Source organism: Protopterus annectens, chromosome 12.part0, assembly GCF_019279795.1.
Source record: "Protopterus annectens isolate FY-2018-M chromosome 12.part0, PAN1.0, whole genome shotgun sequence".
Lineage (NCBI taxonomy): Eukaryota > Metazoa > Chordata > Ceratodontiformes > Protopteridae > Protopterus > Protopterus annectens.
The window spans coordinates 1,179,191,412-1,179,212,841 of NC_056746.1; the positions used below are offsets into that span (position 1 = coordinate 1,179,191,412).

Below are 21,430 nucleotides of genomic sequence, written 5' to 3' on the forward strand. Positions count from 1 at the left end.
AACTTCTTCTGCTTTAACTCCAAAAAGAACATCCTGCTGTAAGGGAGCATTTAGTAGTTTTGCTTTAACATGATCAGGCAGAGTTTGTTCCTTTAACCAAGCATACCTACGTATAACAGACCCAGTGACAGCTGCTCTGCAGTAGGCCTCCAAAGAATCAAACCCACATTGTAAGGTATGTTTGCCCACCTGCTCAGTGGCGTGCAACAGATCCTGTACTACTTTCAATTCAGATTGTTGAGGGAGAGTGATTATTCTTTTCTTTAACTGAGAGATTAGAAATTGCTGATACTTAAGCATGTGAAATTGACAATTCAGTGTCCTCATAGCTAGTGTGGCTGAGGTGTAAACCTTTTTCCCCCACCTGTCTAGTGCTCTGGAATCCCTCTCAGAAGGTACTGGGTTTTTAGCCATAGAAGCCTTAGCCCCCTTGGAACCCTGGGAGATAGTCTCTGGGTCAGCTACAGGGCTTTTGTAAAGGAATTTGTGGGAATCAGGCACTCTGTAGTATCCATCAGGCTTAGCCGGAGCAGGAGGTAGAGAGTCTGGGTTGAAACTGGATTCTAAATAGACATCATCCACAATGTCCAAAACTGGTGGGATGGCAAGTGGTCTGTGTTGGGGGAGTAAAAGAAACTCTCTTAGCCTTTTCTTTGAATCAGAGTAGTCCTGACCTTCCCAGTGAAAATGTTCCCTCATAGTGTGTAAAGTTTCCCCAAAGGAGTAGTCTTCAGGAGGAGAAGCTGAGGGAATAGAGTCCTCAGCATCAGAATCTTCATAAGGAGAGAAGGAATAGTCTTGGTCCTCAGAGGAGTCTGAAGAAATGGACATTTGCTCAGAGGATGCATAATCTTCCTCTTGTCTAGGCCTTTTGTCAGGAGGGGGCTGGGAACCCCTGATTAAAGAAATCAAATCTTCAGCCATTTTGAGCATCTGTTTCTTAGGCATGAGGCCTTGACCAGGAGACTGAGGTGTAGTCCTTTTAGATTTAGAAGGAGTCTTCGACTTAGAAAACGTTTTAAAGGTGAGAGTCGTCGGTCTGAAAACGCCTTCAGAAACCGATGGCGTTTCTGTAGCACCGACGTCTTTTGTAGCAAAGTCGTTGGAAGGGCCTGAAGTAAAAGGCTGTGTCGGCCTGGTACATTGTCAAAATTTCCGTAGCGGTCTCGGGTTCCAGATCTGCGGTAGCCAGGGGCTGCATCGAAGCCTCACTGAGGACCGGAGACCGGATCAGCCGAGGCCTCGGAATCTGGCTTAGGCCTAGGCTGTCTGTCCTTATCCCTGCTTTTTTGCGCACGCCGGAAGTCAGTTGCTCAGACGACATGGTGTAGTTAAATTTCCTACCGAAGTAGTGTCGTGCAAAATCAAAGCGTCTTTTAACAGTACGCTTAGTAAACCTAGCACAAAACCGACAAGTAGTGACGTCGTGGTCTGGGCCTAGACAAGGTATGCAATAAGAATGAAAATCCTTATGAGGTATTTGCTTCCCACAAGAAATACAATTGTTAACTTTTTCTGACATCGGTCTGAGGCAAGAAAAGTTTCCCCAACGGGATACTTAGCTTTATAGAAGACTTCGGTCTGAAATTCGAATTCGAAAATCTCAGGAGTCGGCCGACCGGCACTTGTGAACTGCTTCTGCTTCGGGCACCGCGCGGCAAGAAAGACTGAAGAAAATGGCGTCGGTTGCATTATATATACCCCTGGCGCACTGACGTCAGGGAAGAGGCAACAGCAACCGACGCCAGACCAAGACTTTGGAATTCTGGCCGACTGCGGGACCGCCTGACGACAGGATAACCCAAGTGTGATGACTGCAGCAGGGTAACACGATGAACATCTGGTTGAGGTGGAAGAGGTACAAGAATGGGCCTGAGCTCCATAATCTTTTTCAGTACTAAACCTTTAACAGACTCCAGATCTTTGCTGGTCTGGTAGGACCTCATGGAGGACTCATTTCTCTAGTAACTTTATTACTACTGCTGCTGCTGGGTGGAACATTGCTCATTCTTTTTCTTTTTTGGATGAAAGCAAAGGGAATAACATATATATCCTGCACTGATCTTCTCCTGCACCCATAATCCTTGAGTGATGGCTAGCCAAGCATGAGGGTGCAGGGATAGGTGCTCCCTGACTGCTTCCAGCGTGTGGCAGTAAGGCAACTGTTTCAGGAGTACTGAAAGGGCATTTTGGCAAGGGGACCCCAAAAACCTTGATACTGTGGTCTGCCTCTGCCCCCAGGACAGTTTGCATTGAAGTTATTACCCTGACTCCCACAGACGGACTGTTAATAAAAGCATCTTGGACAATACCCTGGGATTTTCAAAACTGTAGCTTCTTTGCACCCTTCTGGTTTTAGGAAAAAGTCCTTTGAGTGTGGAAAAACATATTTGGGAAATGGTCTTCCCCTCCTGTTTGCTTCTGGTAAGCGTATTGTTTACCTTGAGGACACACAGTGTTGAACCATCAAAAGGAGTGTTTTAATAAGGCCATCCAGATGTGCCAATGAATAGCAATGTCATCAGTCACATTAGAAAGCAGACACATGGACCTGATGGACATAAAGTGCAGACAGATGAGACTCCACAGTTTTTTTGAATGTCTGCAGGCATGTTACCCAAGACGGACTTGGGCAATTCTTTATTCAGATCCCTCTGGAAGAGCGTCATACAATTCAAATAGTTCAGTGCATGGAGAGCAAACATTGCTGAAGCATAGTTCATTTCCCAAATCTGTCCAGAGCCCTGGACTCGCTTGTTAGGGGGTGAACAGATGTGCTCTCTTCTGAGAGATCCTTTTTAGTGGCAGCTGCAACCACCATGGAATCTACCATGAGAACCCTGTTCAAATGGGACTTGTTCCTGGGAGCAACCAATATTTTGTCAGGTTTTCTTTGAACAGACAGACAATAATCCTGTTCCGATGAAAGACAATACCAACACACAGCCTGTGAAAGTAAAAAATGTCTATTGAGCACATTTGTCTTAATTATACAGCTCGACTTCATCAGAATCTGATGTCTTTCATTGGAATGGAATTGTCTATTAGTTTGTGTTCAGGTTACCTAGCTGTTATTTCTTCAAATAAACTCACTACATCACATTCCTTCCATTCCCATTGAGATGAGCTGGTCATCAGGTGGGACCACCCAGGAAGTACATGAGGCAGCCTCGAGGAACACTGACTCTTCTGGGGTAGGGGCTTCAGTGGACCAACCCATCTCTTTCATCAATTCAAGGATGTCTCCAAAGGAAATGTCTTTCAGAAGGGATCTTGGGGACCCCCCCCTCCCTTCCTCAAAATTGGTATCTACCATGACAAAAATCTTGGGAAGAGTCATGATGCCTCCAACTGCATGTCTGTTTTCTGTAACCTTCTCCAGCAGGGGCTTCCCAGGAAGGGTCAAAACTGGAAGGGTATCTTGCAAGAGAGAACCCTCAAGGCTTAAAGAGGCCAACTGTCCCTGGCATAACAGGATTCAAGAGTGGTCAGGATGGAGCTGTGTGGGTATGAGACCCCTCCTCTCTGGACCTGGACAGTACTCTCTCAAAAGCCTCGAAAGCCAAAGCCAAAATTGGTGCCAGGTATACAACACCCAGATCTGAAGAGATCAAAGTAGGAACTTCCCCAGCCCTTATGTGGCTCAACTCAGAGGTGATCAGATAAAAACTGCTCAAGGCTGAAGCACCTAAGGTAGGGAAGGCTCTAAAAATCTTGTATTCAACTCTGAACCCCTTACCTTGGCTCTGACACTTCAGCCCTAAGACCCCTTCATGATTTGACAGAGCCAGAGTTGAAAGGTTAACGGGAAACGATAGAGTTGAATCTGAATAAGGCACTGGCTCCAACAGGGATCTCTCTCAGATGTCAATCAATACCACGGGCATCAGATCTGAAGGTCAGATCGGAGGAAGACAGATCATTAGGACCAGGCCCAGAGCCATAGATGAGGTAGCTGTTGGGAGAAACACATCATCCTATCAATGTTAGCTAAGAGGCTCCTCTATGATCGAAAAGACCTGAAGGCAAATGTCACAAAGTGGTCTGGATGATTGATGAATGGGTGTATCCTGCAATATAGAAGAGCAGAGCTAAGGACTTGCTGACTGTTGATAAATGGCAAAGTGGAATTGGTGAGCAAATCCTAAGTTGTTCCTTCCTAGCATCTCTGGATCTTCAGAGCCAGGTCTGAGTGATGTGGAAACCTTTTTCCAAGACTTTTCTTTCTGATTTTCCTTTTCCCTTTCTTTGTCTTTACTCCTAGTTCTCTTTTTTTCATTTTACTCATTAGTCCTCAACTTCTCTGACTTTTTTGAAGAAGGAAAAACAGAAGAGCCCACAACTGCAGCCTGGACAGGGAGAAGATCCTTGGGGACAAGTTTATGTTTATTATTTCTATTAGCAAGAAGAGCCTTGGCCCCAAGTGAAATGCAGAACCCCCACTAGACTTCTAAATGATCTATCCCTAAAGTAAACACACAATGTGCAGGGATTTTGTCCCCCACAGGCACTATATTTATTAAACCCAGAAGCTTTGTGACCCATAACCAAACAACCTGACAGGAAGATCAACAATCACAGCAAAAAATCAACTAGTCACAATAATATAAGTAAAAGATGATAAAAGGTAACATTAAGAGGTCTGTGAGAATAATTGACCAAATCTAAAAATATGGCTGATGAAGGGTGGATAGCCCGAAAGCTTCTGATTAAATTTTAATGACTTTAGTGACTTCTGAGTGATTTTTGAAGAACCCTGTGACCAGTCAAGAGTTTTTTAAATCTAAAAATACACACAAAATAAAAAAAAAAATACTACACATAAGCTTTTCTTTTTTTTCTTCCTTGTATTAGGGGAGAGGAAGGCAGGAAGAGAAAACACCCAAAAAAACTATACAGAGACGACAATAAAAGACTTCACTACCATTTAACTGCATATTGCACAAGGCGAAAAGAAATCACACAAAAAGAACAAGATATGTACAGGAAGAAAAACATTCATCTAAATACTTGTGCACTGAGCCCTCGCAATCGCATTTTGACTAGGCAAGCAGCAAGAGACATCAAAGCTATTCTTCAGACATGAGAGAATTATGGGTACGGGAGGAGCCTGAGCCCTGGATCCAAGATCTTGAACAAAGTTCTGAGGTCAGATCCAATTGGATCTGATAACCCATCTGTTGAGTCGGATGGAAAAGCAAACATCGGATCCACTACTTATCCATTACCATCAAACACAACGGCAACTGTCAAATCGTCATCTTTCTCATATTGCTTATTTTCAGAATTCAAAAGAGAAGCAAGAAACATATTATGATTTTTAGTAGTTTAGAATTTTGTCAGAGAATCAATGCAATTTGTTTCTTTACTGGGGTACAGACCCCTACATCCACATTTCTGCAGTCTGGGTCACTGCACCTTGGAGAAATTAGAATTTATGCTGTCAGCGTCAGAAGACTCATGTTGACCTTGCTGCTTTGGGGCAAAGCTGCTGTGAATATTTTTTTTTTATTCCAGCAGCTGTTCCAATACCCAGCATAATGCAGTTGCCAGTTTCAATGCACTTCAATGGGCATTTCAGCTCCATATCCTGGCTTAGTCCATTTTAACCTTCTGGTCACTCTCTGGATTCCTTCATAATTAGCAATGCGATTTGTAATTCTTTTTCAGTTGCAAGCTAACAACGTGGTAAAGCAACATAAAAAAATGATTACACAGTCCCTTTGTAAAACCACATTTAAAGGACAAAGTTTTGTAAGTTTTTTAAGAAACTTGGCCATGAGCAAAAATACCAAAAACTGTGGTGTTTACCTACCAAGAAATGTCTGCATTACCAGAATTTATTAATATGGCAAATACAGCCTCATACTTACTTTTTTCAGTATTTTCACCCGTCATTTAAATTATACATATTCATTTAGATTCATAAATACTCCAAGGCCATCAAGTCTTATGACCATTCTTGCCTTGCCAGTATCCTCCCCACAGTCAGTATCTCCTTTCTCCATAAAGCGTTCCTTAGTAGACTATAAACTAAGACATCTCAGAAGTAAACCAATATTTATTTTGTACTTTAACAGGAAATGTAACACTATGATAATGAAAGCAAACACTTTTAATTTAAAAAGTTGTTACTTTGTTTTTGCTGCCCAGGAAATGACTGTACTGACCTTCTCCTTGAGGAGCAGTAATAACAGGAAATATGGACTAAAAATGTCTGACTACTTTTAGGTAATACAAAAACAATGCCAACAATACTAATACGATTATTTTACTCTACACCACCGTTCAATATCTTAGGTTATATACATGCTGCAACTGAGAAAGACTTCAGATGTCACAAAGACTGCAGTGGTATGTCTTTTTTTTTGGTAAAGTTCACTTTATTATATATACCAAAATACATTTTTCTTTTCTGCTGTGTCAAGAAAAAATGTTTTTAGATGCATGCATCAATTTTCAGTGGTGCAAGATGCCTGGCACAATGCTTAGAAGGTAAAAAGCTGTGCAATAGTAATCAACACATGTCTGAATCCTAAAGGAGTCACATCTATACTGTGGTACAGATAGGTCACCAGCAAAAACAGGAGCTCATGATGGGTCTACTTTATCACATTAATGAGCATGACTTATCTCACACAAAATATACTGCAAATAGCAATATACTGAATAAGTACAAAACATAGAAAAAACACCCTACAAGAGTTTTTCTGCAGGTGTACACATCTCCCCTACACCTTAGACAAACACACACACACATATATATATATATATACACACACACATATAAAGACAGAGAGATTTCTTTTATAAGTGATTTCTGTCTTCCTTCCTGCTGACTATTAATCTTTGTCCCATGGAGTGTGAACCCTTTCATTCTTTTGACAGTGACACTGTGGTCACTGCTTTTGTTGAGAGGGAGTCAATATCCAGACAGGTGTGAGGGTTGTTTTCACCTTGGCCATCTACAAACCATCAGCCTTCCCTACAGCCATTTGCCCACTCCCCCACTAGGCATCCCAAACTACAGTCCATGGCCTCACAGACCAAAGTTAAAGACATCACTGACCCTTCCCTGAAGTGTTTAAGTGTACTTAGTGGCTCACCTCTGTCACTCCCCTACCTATCTCTGTCAGCCAGAAGGGATGCTTTCATATGCTCAGACAGCTGAGCATGTCTGGCTTATGTCTTAATCCCACTCAAGGTGGCTGACATGATTACACAGGTCACTGGGAGATCCTCCATGTCTCTGATTTTTGACAGCATCTTCATCAATGGCAAAGCTCCAATTGCTAGTAGCAGGCAACCAATTGGCCACATTTTCCCTTTCCCAGGGTGGAGCAGATGACATCAGCCACTCATTACTCCCTTTCCCTGCCCAGCGGTTTCCTTTAGTAAGATGTTTCCTGCAGTCTTCCACAAAAAGTGTTGCACACCCACCACAGCAGCACGTTACATAAATGCAATCTCACACTGACAGAACAGCACCACTAGCAAGATTCTTCTCCTATAAGGACCTTATTTGGACAATGGTATGGCTACTTAAATGCAAGGGGGAAGTAATCCTGCAGAAATGACATTACATCTGGCAGTTTCTTATATTAACAGATACAAAAAGTGTATATACATCACCTATCTAACATAGAAGGCTTGAACACTTAACTATGATGGATTTGTCTTTAGTTCTGTTATCTTAGGGAGTGGATGAGCCAGTTGGGGAGGAATGTTTGGAACATGAGTTGCAGTATGACCCCATTGAGGAGGAAGAATGACAAAGAGACAACTCCCCTGCCCTACTATCATGTTTGAGCTGGTTGGGGAGGAAGAAGAATGACAAGGAGAAGCCAGACTCACCTCTCCCTGAAGGAAGGGTTTGAACATAATTGCTAAGATGCACAGCCTATTTCCTGATGGAGACCAGAGATGTATGGCCACATTTGCTTATAAAAGCAGGTCATACCTAGAGTATCATCACTTGCAGAAGCAGGTGACAAGCCCTCATATTACTCACTATGTGCTCAACACTTGGGACCTTAATAATCTAGTCCCAAACACACCCAATCCCTGGAGGGCTGCATACACATCAGCCCTGCCATGGCCTTACTTCTGCCCCATTTTTAATGAATGAATCCATTATTAATTATTGGTTTAATAGTCAAGAGGCAGAGATGGGAAAATTAAGCTCAAAACCTCTTATTAAAACTGTTTACTATAATAAAATAGACTTTTGTCAACAGGTTTTCTCTGAAAAAAGCCCATAGGTAAAACTTCTGAGGTTCCTGTTCTACTTTGTACTTGCTGGAAGACCCAAAGGAAACCGATGCCTATATGACATTCCTAGCTACAGCACTGCAGGATCTGATGTCCTTTACTCTACAATTTTGAGAGCATGTTACACTTTTACTACCTTTCTAATAATGCATACTGCCAACTCATTTCCAATGTCAGGAGAGATTCCTGACTTATGAAGAGTACTGAAGATAATTCTCATTCCTCAAGATAACACTAACTTGCTGGACCAACCAGGATCCTAAATAGCAATTGCTGCTTTGTCCAAGAATTGATTGTGAATTAAAGGTGCACACTGAAGCAAACAGCCTTCTCTCTAATTAGCTGCATGTTTTCAGGAAAGGGCACAGTACCAACACTGCACTTGCAGCACTCACAAATAGCCTATCTGCACTTTGTCAAGGAAGACTCTGCAGTCTTAATGAAGTATTTTATTCAGTGGACCATAGTCTCCTGGTCAGTAAACTTTTAATGTAGTGACAGGTTTAATCTTACTGAATTGTTGACCTTTGTTTTGTGTTATCATAGACTAGATCCAGGCCTACTGAATCTAGCTTTGTTTTGTTTATATTGTTGTTGTTTGTTTGTTGCTTACTTAAATTCATTCAACTGCTACTCCCCTTCAGCAGCGCTTCTGGATCATCACTAGTGATATCTGCATTGCTTATGTACTTTATTTCCTCCACTTTGAAAGAAAGTTACTGTTTGTCGCTTTGCATTTAGTTACTTGTATCACATTGCACTCAAAGTTACCTGGCACTTGCTCACTAAAGCAATTATATAAGTTGAATAACACACATAAACACACAAAGACATACTCGGAGGCTCTGAGTAAACTGCTACCTCAAAGACACACTACCAGGGCCAAATACAACACCAAAAAAGGCCAAATACAACACCAAACATACTTGTCACCATAGTCTCCCACACTGACGTCCCACTCGAGAGAGGACACAGGGGACACAAGGAGAGGTCACCTAGAGCCGCCACATAACATAACACAAGCACTTTCGGTCACTCCACATAGTACAAATATGACATCACACAAGCCATGCTTGTGTGCTGAACGTAATCACTGATACCTGGACTGCATGAAAGAGACAGAGACTGCATGAAAAGAGTAGCCCAGGCAGGAGACTTAACCCCCTGACCCAGAGCCACCCTAACTTCCCTTCCCAAGAATGAAATGAGACAATATGAGAAAGAATGACAAACAACTTAATTAGCTTGGCTTAATTGGCTTAATGTCTAGGATCATTCAAAGTCTGCCAGTGTCTGTCTGCCTGACGCTTGCTGGGCCAAGGCCACGCTGCCCTTGGGCACCCACGACCCACCCACCCTCCTGGCTGGGGCGAGGCCCTTGCCACCCCCACTTTTTATTTTTTAGCAAAGCAAAGGCACAACCTAGAAAACAAAAATGGGAAAAATGGGAAGAAATTGAGGGTAATGCATGCTCATGCCATCTCAAAAAATCTCAAATGCACGACTCGAGGCCCTTCTGGAGATGGAGAACATATCATGTCTGTGCTGTAACTGAAAACCTGGTTCAAGCTCCTGAGGAGCACCCGGCACTATTAGGTTTTACCTCATATCATGTTCTACTCAAGACTGGTGGGTATCCCCTGAGTCAGAGGAAACCACAACCCAGAAAACACAACCTGCTGCTTAAAAATGCCTTCTATGAAAACCTCTCCAGGATGGATGACTCAGGCAATCCAAAAAAACCAAGACTCTTTCCACAAAACAAAGGGCGTCCGTCCAGTCTGGTGGACCCAGCCAAACACACTTTACAATAGAGGAGAAAAGCTATTACATGATAGAACAAAATCCAAAAGGAAGTCACCCTGATCATTATTAGTAAAAAAACGTTTCAGCTATGTTAGGAGAACCTGGGAAACTCACAGATATGCTCAGAATTAGTCCAAATGATACAAAAATCACTGAACCCACAGACATTGCCAACAGATGGGTAACTGGCTTAAGGACAGACAGAACAGGGTTAGAGTTGCTGGCTGTGTGTAGACTCAAGCAGTCACAAGTGGGTGTCCCACAGGCACAGTCCTGTCCCCCCCTATGTTTGCATCTACTTCTCAGAAGTACAGGCCAACAGATCCGACATGCAGCAAGGAGACCCAAAAAAAGTTCCCAAAGGAAAAAGGACTCAAAAAAAAAAGTCTATCTGCGCCATGATTGAAGAAGAGCAGCTCTATTCAGTCGCATACCCCCTGCTCTGCTCAGAGTGTGTGACCTGACACATACAAGGCCATGTCCAACGAAATGGACATGCTCCACACCTCAAAAATCCAGAACATTTACTTAACTTAAATAATATATAAATAGTGACGGAGGAGGATAGATTTATCACCTCAGAGACAGACTCTATGTGTGGAATAAAATCGGGTCCCATGTGAGGCAGAGCACCTGCTGACTCTGTTCAAGAGAGAATTCAGACCTGTGGATGGGAGATCGTAGGGTTTACCCTGGGGATCTCTGGTCACTGCTGACAGTGGCACACAACAAACTAATGGGCACAGTTTTTTTCATATATAAGGGCGTAAGCCAGCAATAATTGGCTAGGGCTATAAAATGCCTTAGGGCAGATAGCCTAGTATAAACCTATGAACCTATAGATGGCCCTCTACCATGAAGTGGTTTAACTATCTCCATCTCAAATAATTTTACAGCACTAAAAGAACATAATGAATCACCCCAAAACAGCATTTAATCAGAACCACATTATACAGTAAGTGCTTTTGTCATCAAAAATGACTCCCTCAGACTGAATAATGCTGCAAACCAACCAAAATTTAAAATACAAATGCACCAATCACATGTAAAAAACATTTTTAAATTACATTAACCCCTTCCATGCTTTAAGCCTTTTCTTTTTAAATAGGCTACAAAATCATCTCTGTTATTGAGCCCTGGTGGGAAACAGGCATTTAACCTAAGTTGCCACATATATTCCCACCAGTTAAGTTAATCTTCAGCATCAAATAATTTGTCATAGTTAAGTACTGCTTCTAATACCAAAAACTTAAAATGCATTAAAGAATTACTAGTTTTATAGTGTTTAGCAATGGCATTTTTTTTACATCCCCTATTTCCAAAGCATGTTTGTGTTCATACATACATTTATATAATTCTCTACTGGTCCACCCTACATAAAAAGAAGGGCACAATTGACACATTACTAAATAAACAACAAATTTGCTTTTACATGTATAATAATGTATAATAATTCCTAAATTTATAGATTGAGTTTAATGTTAAGATTTTAATTATGAATATATTTTTAATTTAGCTTGTTTTTTTGCAGGCATACTGATGTGAAATACACTGCATTGGGCTACAACATTCTATTTGGTATTTAGTTCAGATGAGCAAAGCTATGATCTGTTAAGGAGCAGCTTCTGCAGTGTATGGTTTTATTCCTCCAGCTTTTGTTAGTCTATTGCATTTCACTAAGTTGCTTCATAAGATAATGCTCCAGGGTTCTTCAGAAAATGGATACTTGCATCATGAGGGCTATCTGAAGCAATCAACAAATGCATTATACATTTGTATTTTGCATTCCTGCACCCCTCACCCTAGCCACTTATCAGTGCTTCACTATATGCAACATGAATATAAATCTCAGACCATCTCTTGTAGTTTAATGGGTTTCCAGATGCATTTTCAATAAATATGCGTTTCAGGGGAAGAAAAGTTTACTGTTGCTCATGTTAAGTCTGTTTTCAATGCGAGATTGTTTTGTTAAACAAATGGCCATCAGTGTTTTTGTTGTAAAATATGAAATAAAAGTTTTAAATACAAAGCTATGATTACTGTAAAAGTTAAAAAAAGAAAATCGTATGCAAACTGACAGGTCTGATTTGATTCTGGTTGCAAATGGGGAGAGACAAGAAAGTAATGGGATATTGGTATGGTTGTATGGGGGGGTCTAAGACCATGATACAACTCTGGGGGGTACAAAGACCAAGATAGACCAGGATTTTGGATGAAAGTCCTTATGGAGAATAGTAACAACCATGCAGATTACATTTATAAAACAGCAGGAAGTACTCCAATAACCAGGGCAGGAAAGGAGATTTTACCAATAGGGAGTCCTCTGCAACTAAGTGGATAGAAAATAAAGGGCCCTGAAATTTACTTGAGGAAATTAGCAAATGAACCAATGTATTGGGAATAAGTAACAAAAGTGAGAAAGGTAATGAAGGAAGTCTGTCTTTAACCGGTGGTACAAACTTCTGCTTTGCCACATACCAGTCAGGGTTGGATGCAGAGTACAGTTAAAACAAAAGGAGTAAAGTGCTAGATGAAATATTAGCTCTGACAGAGCTTTTAGGGGAGTCTAGAACTGGATATGCAGTTAAAGGATAGTTAGTAGGGTATATAAAATACTCCATGACAACTATAACAGTCAAACAAAGGAGGTTAGAAAAGATGGGGAAAAGAGAATAGAAAGACAAACTACAAAGGAGCAAAAACATGTTCCAATTTTCCTCAGTCTTTCCCATCATATCAAAAACAAAGGTTAGCAAGTTTGGGATTTCTGCATGAAAATGGCTGCATAAGTATTTTTGTACCCCAAGTGGACTTCAGAAGATTTTTCCTCAAGCAAAATGTTAGAGATATGATGGGAAAGGCAGAGGAAATCAGGAACATGTTTTTGGGAATGTAAATGCATAAGAGATTTTAAAAATTCCTTACAGAGTACTCAAGACAGAAAAGGTGGGAGAGCAAATGGTTGTAACTATGGAAATAATTCATCTGAGTCTGGATCACCTAGGTACAAGTAAGGCCTTAATAAAAGTAATGCTTTTGGTGAACAAAAGCAATTAGTAGAAAATGGGAATCAAAATTTAATCCAAATATAGTAAAATATTTGATTATTATAAAGGAAATACAAGAACCAGAGATGGTATCTTTAGAAAATGGAAGGAAATTTCATACAATAAATGAAATTTGTGGAAATAGCACATGTAAAACAATGTTCAGAAGGAGGAGTTAATTATGAAGGGAAGGCAGAAACTGAGCAACATGTGTAATGGTGGAGCGTACAATTGTGTATACTGCACTACAACAGTGGAATCTATTAAAGGCATTTTCTATTAATGTACATGAACTCTTTCGCATACTTAAAACGTGATGAGTTAATAAAGTTGTTAAAAAGAAAAATGTCTTCAAAGGAGCTAAAATTTAAGAGTACTGATAAATGTGGTGATAAGAGGAAGCCAGAAATCTGACCACAATGACTGCAGATGAAAAACTAAATTTCACCCTGATATTCAAGTTAAACAGTTGTTGACATTAAACTGCAAAAAACAGGGGTTAAAGTAGGAAATGGTTGAGACATATGAAAGTGTAGAACAGTACACTCTACTGCTCTAGTTTCTATTGAAAACAAAATCAGCTTTCAGATACATTGCTTCTACAGCCCAAGCTGTCTATTCTGTTAGATGCCATTCTGTTTCTTTCAGCTCCACCCATCACTCTCTGCAACCAAAGCTGTCCATCAAAACATGAACTCTGTACTCATGCAGTGCTACTTATTTCTTCTTTCCTCTTACTGAGTGCTTATTCTGGAAGCCAAGCTAGTTGTACTTGCTAGTTGCCATCTGTTATCGACCATTTCAACCCTCTCCTTTCATGCATATAATCACTTGCACCTTTTAATCATAAAGCATTGCAAGACAAAGCATAGCTTCGCTGCCTGTGCTCACAGCCTCCGGCTGCATGTTGCACAGCTGCTAGGCATGCCTTTATCGGATAACTCAGGTGCTACTGCTTTGAATGCAGTACTAAATTCATCAGTGAATTCTCCTCTCTTTCTGGATGAAGCATTAGTGCTGCTCTTCAGAGCTAATCCTGGAGTATTCATACAGTAACAGCTGCTGTACAATTCCTCTCCCTAATGCGAGTTTCACACACTCCTAATACTAATAACTGATGCTGATTTGCCCATTTTCTGGGGAAGCAAAAATGTCAATTTCTGGCCCACCTGATTTGTGTGTCAGGTTTTGGAAAACTCACTGTTTCAAAACCAGTTCGCTGGGGTTAAGGAATGATCTGCTGAGACTGTCTGCTAGTATGATGTCTTGACCTGGTTCATGATTAAAAGGTGCATGTAGGAGAGGCAACAGCAGAAGTGGGAAATGGCTATAAACCCTTGCCTGCTGTAAAACACTAAACCTCTGGCTTGTTTGCCCAACTGCTGCAGTTCATAACATTTTGTAAATATGACACTAAAGGGTTGTGTTGTCACGTGCTTTTGTGTGCTCTTGTACAAACATAGTACAAAAACCCAAATTGACAGCCAAGCTCAGTCAAGTGCCTGAGACGTCTGAATGCTGCTGCACCAAAATGGGTACACTTTACAACCTGGAACCTGAAATCACTCGGCTCAGCTCCTTCCTTCCCATCCCTTAGAATGGTCATTGTCGTCATCATGTTTTGCCATAACATTTTCAGTAGTAGCATGCTGTCTCTGTCTCTCTAAACTATTGTACTTCTTTGGATAAATGCCAAATGTCTGCTGTACCCAACATGTGTTTGAGGCGGTGAGATTGGTGTAGGACAAAGCTGGTAGGTGATCCACTACAGTACCTGCTCAGTTATGAAAGCAATATGTGTCCATTTTCTATTTTCTTTCGTTAAGCCTTCTGAGACCTATAAAGTGCTGTTAATGCCAAAAGAGTAAACCTTACTCATTTACTTGTGCCCTAATACATGACTTAAGTCAGAACAGGAGATACTAGGGAGAATCGTATACTCATCTTCAGTGACCACTCAACACATAGTTTGGTACACTCCTTTAACAATCAACCTCATTAGAGTGCATTGAGTCGTTGCATTGTCCAGCTTAGCACTCATGGAATTTCAAAACGCAAAACAGCAAGGACAGATTGGGGTCATTCGTGTGATTATACAGCAATGCAAAAACACACAATTAAGAGACCTCAGAGTTCTGTTAAAGGCACCTTTGCATCTTCAGCAGCAAGTCTTGAAATTTCTTACAATTTCCTAAAAATTTCATTTTTGTCATCAGCAAACTCACCTGAGCAGCCATGTCAACAAGCTGAGGCAACCTCAGGTACTTTCCCATTTCACCTTTCAAGAAATCCAGTAAACTCCCTGTAGTGCAAACAAAAAAGTGAACACTTACAAATTTGCAATGCATTTCTGTGCACACCATTAAAAGCTTTTTCATGGCATTCTAAACTGTAAATTATTGCAACCTTTAGCACTAAACTACAATGCACAATTCCCATTCTAATGTCCTATGTAAACCCTTTATGCATGTTTACAGCTGAAGGATTCCGATTGCTTAACAGGCTTGGCAGTAATACAACTCATTGCTCAAAAGCAAAAGATTCACTTACAAAACAGGTGTTCTTGCTCCTAAACTACACTAAGCAATTCCTCTCCAGTGACTACTGCAGTTATTTCTGTAAAATGTCATGTCAAATAAAGTGATGAACTGAGAAAGCTCCATGCAAGTTCGTCCAAGAAAGCCTTTTGTACATATGGTTTCCTGGAAGTAATGAGTGTCTAAGGTACAAAAGTGAACCAGTAATTATTGAAAACAGGAATCTATTATGAAAAAGTATAACTGCATAAGGAAAAGTCACAGAATTGTTACCTTGCATGTTTGCAGCAAATGTCTTGCAATTCATACCACACTGCCATGACACACAGTCTTCCATGCAATTTTAAAGCATCTTTATTTCACTTTTTTGTGTTAGTTTTATTTTCGATGACTGAATGCAATGCTGCCTTTAATTTTACTAAGTATATTGACTGTTTAATTGGCATTAGCATTTCTGCATAAGTTGTGCACATCACCAAGCCTCAACATCACTTTTAATTTACTCATCGGCAGAGTGTTAAAACTAGAATGCTCTAACAAATAAAAAAATAGATATACCATTATTATGCTGGAAGAAAGTCATTTTGATAAACAGAATTTTGTAATCATTGCTCTATTAAACCTGTTTCTGTTTGAACTGTTTTTTATGGGTTGATCTCTACTGAGAAAGTTGTTCATTTCTCCATGTTTGCTGCACATGCTTTTCAGTTTCCTTTCTTCCTGCTTATTGGTGCAGGGCACGCCGAATATTCTACTGAAGTGGATATCCTGTAGCCTGAAAATAATCAGCTAATACATATTACCACTGACCAGTTCTTGACTCATAGATCACACGTTAGATGAACTGCTACCTCGTACCATAATATGCACCAAAGTAAGACAAGGAGATTAATTACTTTAATTTTTTAAATTATTTTCAGGAGTTCCAAAGAAAACATGGATTACTAATTTAGGCTCTTCCATACTAGAAACAATAACACTTTACTAAAAAGGGAGCCATTGTATTTTCACTTCAGTGAGCAGATTATCTCGGAAATCAGCTTAAAGTGGATGAGTGGAAATGAAGGAAAGACTGACCAGGTCCCCAGAGTTTACCTACTAAAGTAACCAGTCTGATTCCACTGAGAGTTGATTGTTATAGCAGTAGAACAACCACAGTCTACAGCAAGGAGAAAGACTGGCTTGCTGAAGTCAGGCAGAAGCAAACAGGGGGACTCAGCATCTGGAAAAAATGTCTCTCCACTCTATCTGGGTGGTATACTTGGTATGGCAATCCAATCCCAGGCAGAGTAGGGTAGTATGTTGCATGGCATTCCAATCCCAGGCAGAGTAGGGTAGTATGTTGCATGGCATTCCAATCCCAGGCAGAGTAGGGTGGTATGCTGCATGGCATTCCAATCCCAGGCAGAGTAGGGTGGTATGCTGCATGGCATTCCAATCCCAGGCAGAGTAGGGTGGTATGCTGCATGGCATTCCAATCCTAGGCAAAGATGGGTGGTATGCTGCACAGCATTCCAATCCTAGGCAAAGTAGGGGGTATGCTGCATGGCATTCCAATCCTAGGCAAAGAAGGGTAGCATGGTGCATGGCATTCCAATCCTAGGCAGAGTAGGGTGGTATGCTGTACAGAACTCCGCTCCTGGGGAGAGGGAAGAATGTAGGAAACCACAGCACTCCTTGGGGGATCTTCTGCGGTAATTTTCTCCAAGAAAGAGGGTGGAGTTTGTTTTAAGGGATCTTCATTCCAGGAAAGAGGGCATACACTGTATGGCACCCATGTTCTGAAGAAGTGTGGATATGTCATACTTCTGTACAGGGAAGGGTATGTTCTACGACAGGCCATCCATAGGAGGTGAGGGTATGTTCTATAGTATTATGAGCCTGGCAGGATGGGGGCATGCATGCTGTATACTTGAAGTAAGACGAGGGGTAGGTATAAATACATCCTGTACCTGGTAAAGTGGTACAATGCTGTAAACTCTAACAAGGGACTTGGGTGATATACTGTGGAGAGTTGGGTATAGTGTTATATAATGCTCAGTACTTGGGAAGGTGAGGAAAGACTGCATGGCTCAGTGTACCAGATAAGTTGATGGTATGTTGTACAGCACCCTGTACCTGTGGAGGTGAGGATATGCTGATCAACAGACTACACCCTGGAGGGATGGGGATGCAATATACAGCACTCTACTGTTGGGTAAGTGGGTAGTATGTTATATGCCACTCGGTACATACAACCAGTACCTATGAGGATGAGGTATGCTTTACGGAAGTCTGTAATTGCAAAGGTGGGGGTATGTAGTATGTCATCATGTACCTGTGAGGGTGAGGTAGGTTGCATAGCACCCTGTAGCTGCAGAGGTGATATGCTGTACTGCATCCTGTAAAAGGGGAGGTTAGGATATGTAGTACAGAACTCTGTACTTGGAGAGATGGGGTATGTTCTATGGCATCCTGGACATGTGGAGGTGAGGTAAGTTGTACGGCATCCTGGACATGTGGAGGTGAGGTAAGTTGTACAGCATCCTGTACATGAGGAGGCGCAGATATGTGGTACAGTACTCTGTACCTGGGGAAGCAGAGGTATACTGCATGGCACACTGTACCAGAGGAGGTGAGAGTATATTGTATGGCACTTTGTACCTGTGGAAATGGGGGTATGTTGTATAGCACCCTGTATCTGGGGAGGGAGGATGTGGTACGGCATCTTGTACATAAGAAGTGGGGGTATGTTGCATGACACATTATACCAGAGGAGGTGCGGATATGTTGCATGGCACTCTGAGATGGTGGGGTATGTTGTAAGGCTTCCTGGACATGGGGAGTTTGGGTATGTTGTATAGCTTCCTGGACATGGGGAGTTGGGATATTTTGTACGGCACCCTGTATATGGGGAGGTGCAGATATGTGGTACAGCACTCTGTACCGTGGGAGATGGGGGAAGCTGTACGACACTCCACTCTTGAGGAGGGGAATAATAATTTGTATTGCCACCAGTTCCTGAGGTGGAAGGGGTATACTGTATAGCACCCAGTACCACACTGTAAATGTAACTTGGTAGGTGGAGCTATGTTCTATAACATCCTGTACTTGGGGAGGTGAAGGAATACTGTAAGGCATCCTGTACCTGAGGAGGTGAGGGTACATTTTATAGCATCTTGTACCGGGGGTATGCTGAATGGCATCCTGAGGAAGTGGGGTATGCTGTACAGCACACTGTACATAAGGAAGTGCAGGTATGTAGCACAGAACTCTGTACCTGGGGAGATGGGGCATGTTGCACAACACCCTACTTTTGGGAAGGTGGGTAGTACTTTGCATGGTAGTCGTTGTTGTATGGCTCTCCTCAAACTGTGTGTGATGTTACAGGTTCCTGGTTTATACTTTTATACTGTGATTCTTCTGAAATTATTTGTTCTAATGTTTTTTGAATGTATTTTGTTAAGCTCTCTGCTTCTGGGGAGATAAGGCATTTTGTATACCACTTGTGGAAAGGTGGGTGCATTTTCTGTTGCCAAAGCCTGGAATGCCTTGCCACTAGCTATTAGATCTAACCAAAACCTCTCTTCATTCAAAACTTCTCTTCACATCCACATTTCGACTATCTGGACTTGCTCTCACTCTCACCCTAAACCTATAGTACTTGATTTTTTTATCATGTTTCCTATTGCTCACATCATATTCTTCCCAACTATCTGTTACATCCACTAACTTCTAAATACTGTGTGCATCCCAGAACTGTCAGACAAAGGTTTTACAATGTTCACAACTTTTATCTAAATGGCCTTAGTCTGTATTGTACCATTGTTTAATTGTTGCTATTGTCAAATCTTACTTTCAACTGTACTGCTTCTATTTCTTATTTAATTTTCCATGTGCTTGTTTATGGAGCTGTACAAATGCAGACTCCTACTTTATGTCAAATTCTACTTTATATCTATATTTTATATTGTATGAGTAGAGCGTTTCTCACTAGGCCTCAACTGAAAATGGGGTCCTCCTGGGCTCAGTGGACTATCCTGGTTAACAAATGCCAATAAATAAATAAAATGTGCAAAGCACCCAGTTTCTGGGGAAGTTGGGATGTGTGGCACGCTGCTCTTGGGTAAGTGGAGGATGCTGTATGTCACTCTACTACCGAAGAGCAGGGGGTATATGTTGCACGGCATACTGCTCCTAAGAAGTTGGTGAGTATGCCATACAACAGCTCACTCCTGGAGAGGTAGGTGGTGTTTTAAGGCAGACCCTTAGGGGTAGGAAAAATGTACACAAGACTAAAATAAATGAAACATTGAAGGAATATAACAACTCAAATAACAAAAGGCTGGAAAAAATAAAAGAAGCTTTAACTAGTTGTTCAGAAGAAATAATAAAGCTGCACAAATTGGAGGCTGAAATGAAGAAAAAACTGACCGAGTATGAAGCTTCTCATGTAGAGCTGTTTCAAAAAAAAGCAGAGTTAGAAGACAGTGCACAGACAAAGCCTGAGATTTTCTGGCGTACCACAGAAACTGGAAGAAACAGACTGTTATTCATTTTATAAAAAGCACAGATAAGCAACTGGACGGGTATTCCACAACAGGATGTGTTAACTGAAAGGGCATATCGAATGCATGTTCCAAGCCTGGCCATGAGAAAGTAGCAAAGACCTATTAGTAAAGATGCAATCACACAAGCAAAAAGAGTTGATCTTAAGAAAACTTGCAGAAGGGCAATGTATGGAAAATTGGAGACAACAGTGTTTGTTGAAATGATTATTCACTGTACAGTAGGCAAAAGAGAAGTAAATTTACCCCAGCACACCTCTCAAGTGTACTGAATTCCTTGAAATTTACCTGTTTTGAGGGCAAAATAATGGGGTGTCATGAATTCTCGAGAGGTCCCTTCAAATCCCAGTTTTGCTTTTTTTCCCTTTATTTACAATTTTAGTTACCACTGACATCATCATGCATTAACAGCGTATCCTGGAACATCATCGACGTGCACCGGCATGCGTGATGACATTCGTGTTGTAAGACAGTGCCTGACTGCCTGTTAGAAACTTGGACAAGAGCTTAAAAAAAGTTGTTTATGGCCACAGCCCACTTACGACTTGTGGCACTGCAGAACCCAAACAAATAGGATGACAGGGCAATGCAATGTCACATCATGAAGAGGATGAGCTTAGGCCCGAGGATTACTGGAATCTGGACTGGATGGAACAGCAGCAGTGGCAGGCAGCATAGCACAATCCTGCAGTACAGAGTCAGTGTGTTTGTGAAAACTGAATTATTTGATCTTGTGCTTTTAATACATTTGCAATTATGCAGGCATGTCATTTTTTTTAGTTGTATGTGTCTATTAATACAAAGTATATTATGATGCATGATATCAGGTGTGCAGGTAACTGTGCAACAAGAATGGACTGCATTGTAGGGGTTATGTTTACTGCTGCAGTAAAGCCTCTGGTCTTTTTTTTTATTCTTGATGCACTTTAGTCATTCCAGGATGATATTTTGACTGCCTTTTGCATTTTGAGGTTAACTTTGATGGCAAATGGTGTTTTATAGCAAAGCAAATTCATTGTAGAAAAATATAAGTATTTTGCTTGACAACAAACACTTAGTGGGTGAGGTAACTTGAGTATCTGGACGTGGAATTTCTTAATAAATGGAACAGTCTATTTTTTATTTTGTTTCCTTCCTAAACACAGTTTGTATTGAGTTACATCGTGCAAGTTGCGCACAATTTAATATGCAGTAAGTTTTAATTATGAAAGTAGTACATTTT

At 41.1% G+C, this 21,430-nt stretch overlaps 1 protein-coding gene across 1 annotated transcript in view; it reads right to left on the reverse strand.

Moving 5' to 3' along the window:
• Window positions 1-21,430, reverse strand: part of SRC (SRC proto-oncogene, non-receptor tyrosine kinase) — a gene marked incomplete in the record, with an annotated part of 1,446,557 nt that overhangs the window by 100,478 nt on the left and 1,324,649 nt on the right. Inside the window, 1 exon segment of the mRNA XM_044090212.1 lies at window positions 15,350-15,426. Within this exon segment, the coding sequence (XP_043946147.1) occupies window positions 15,350-15,426 (77 nt within the window).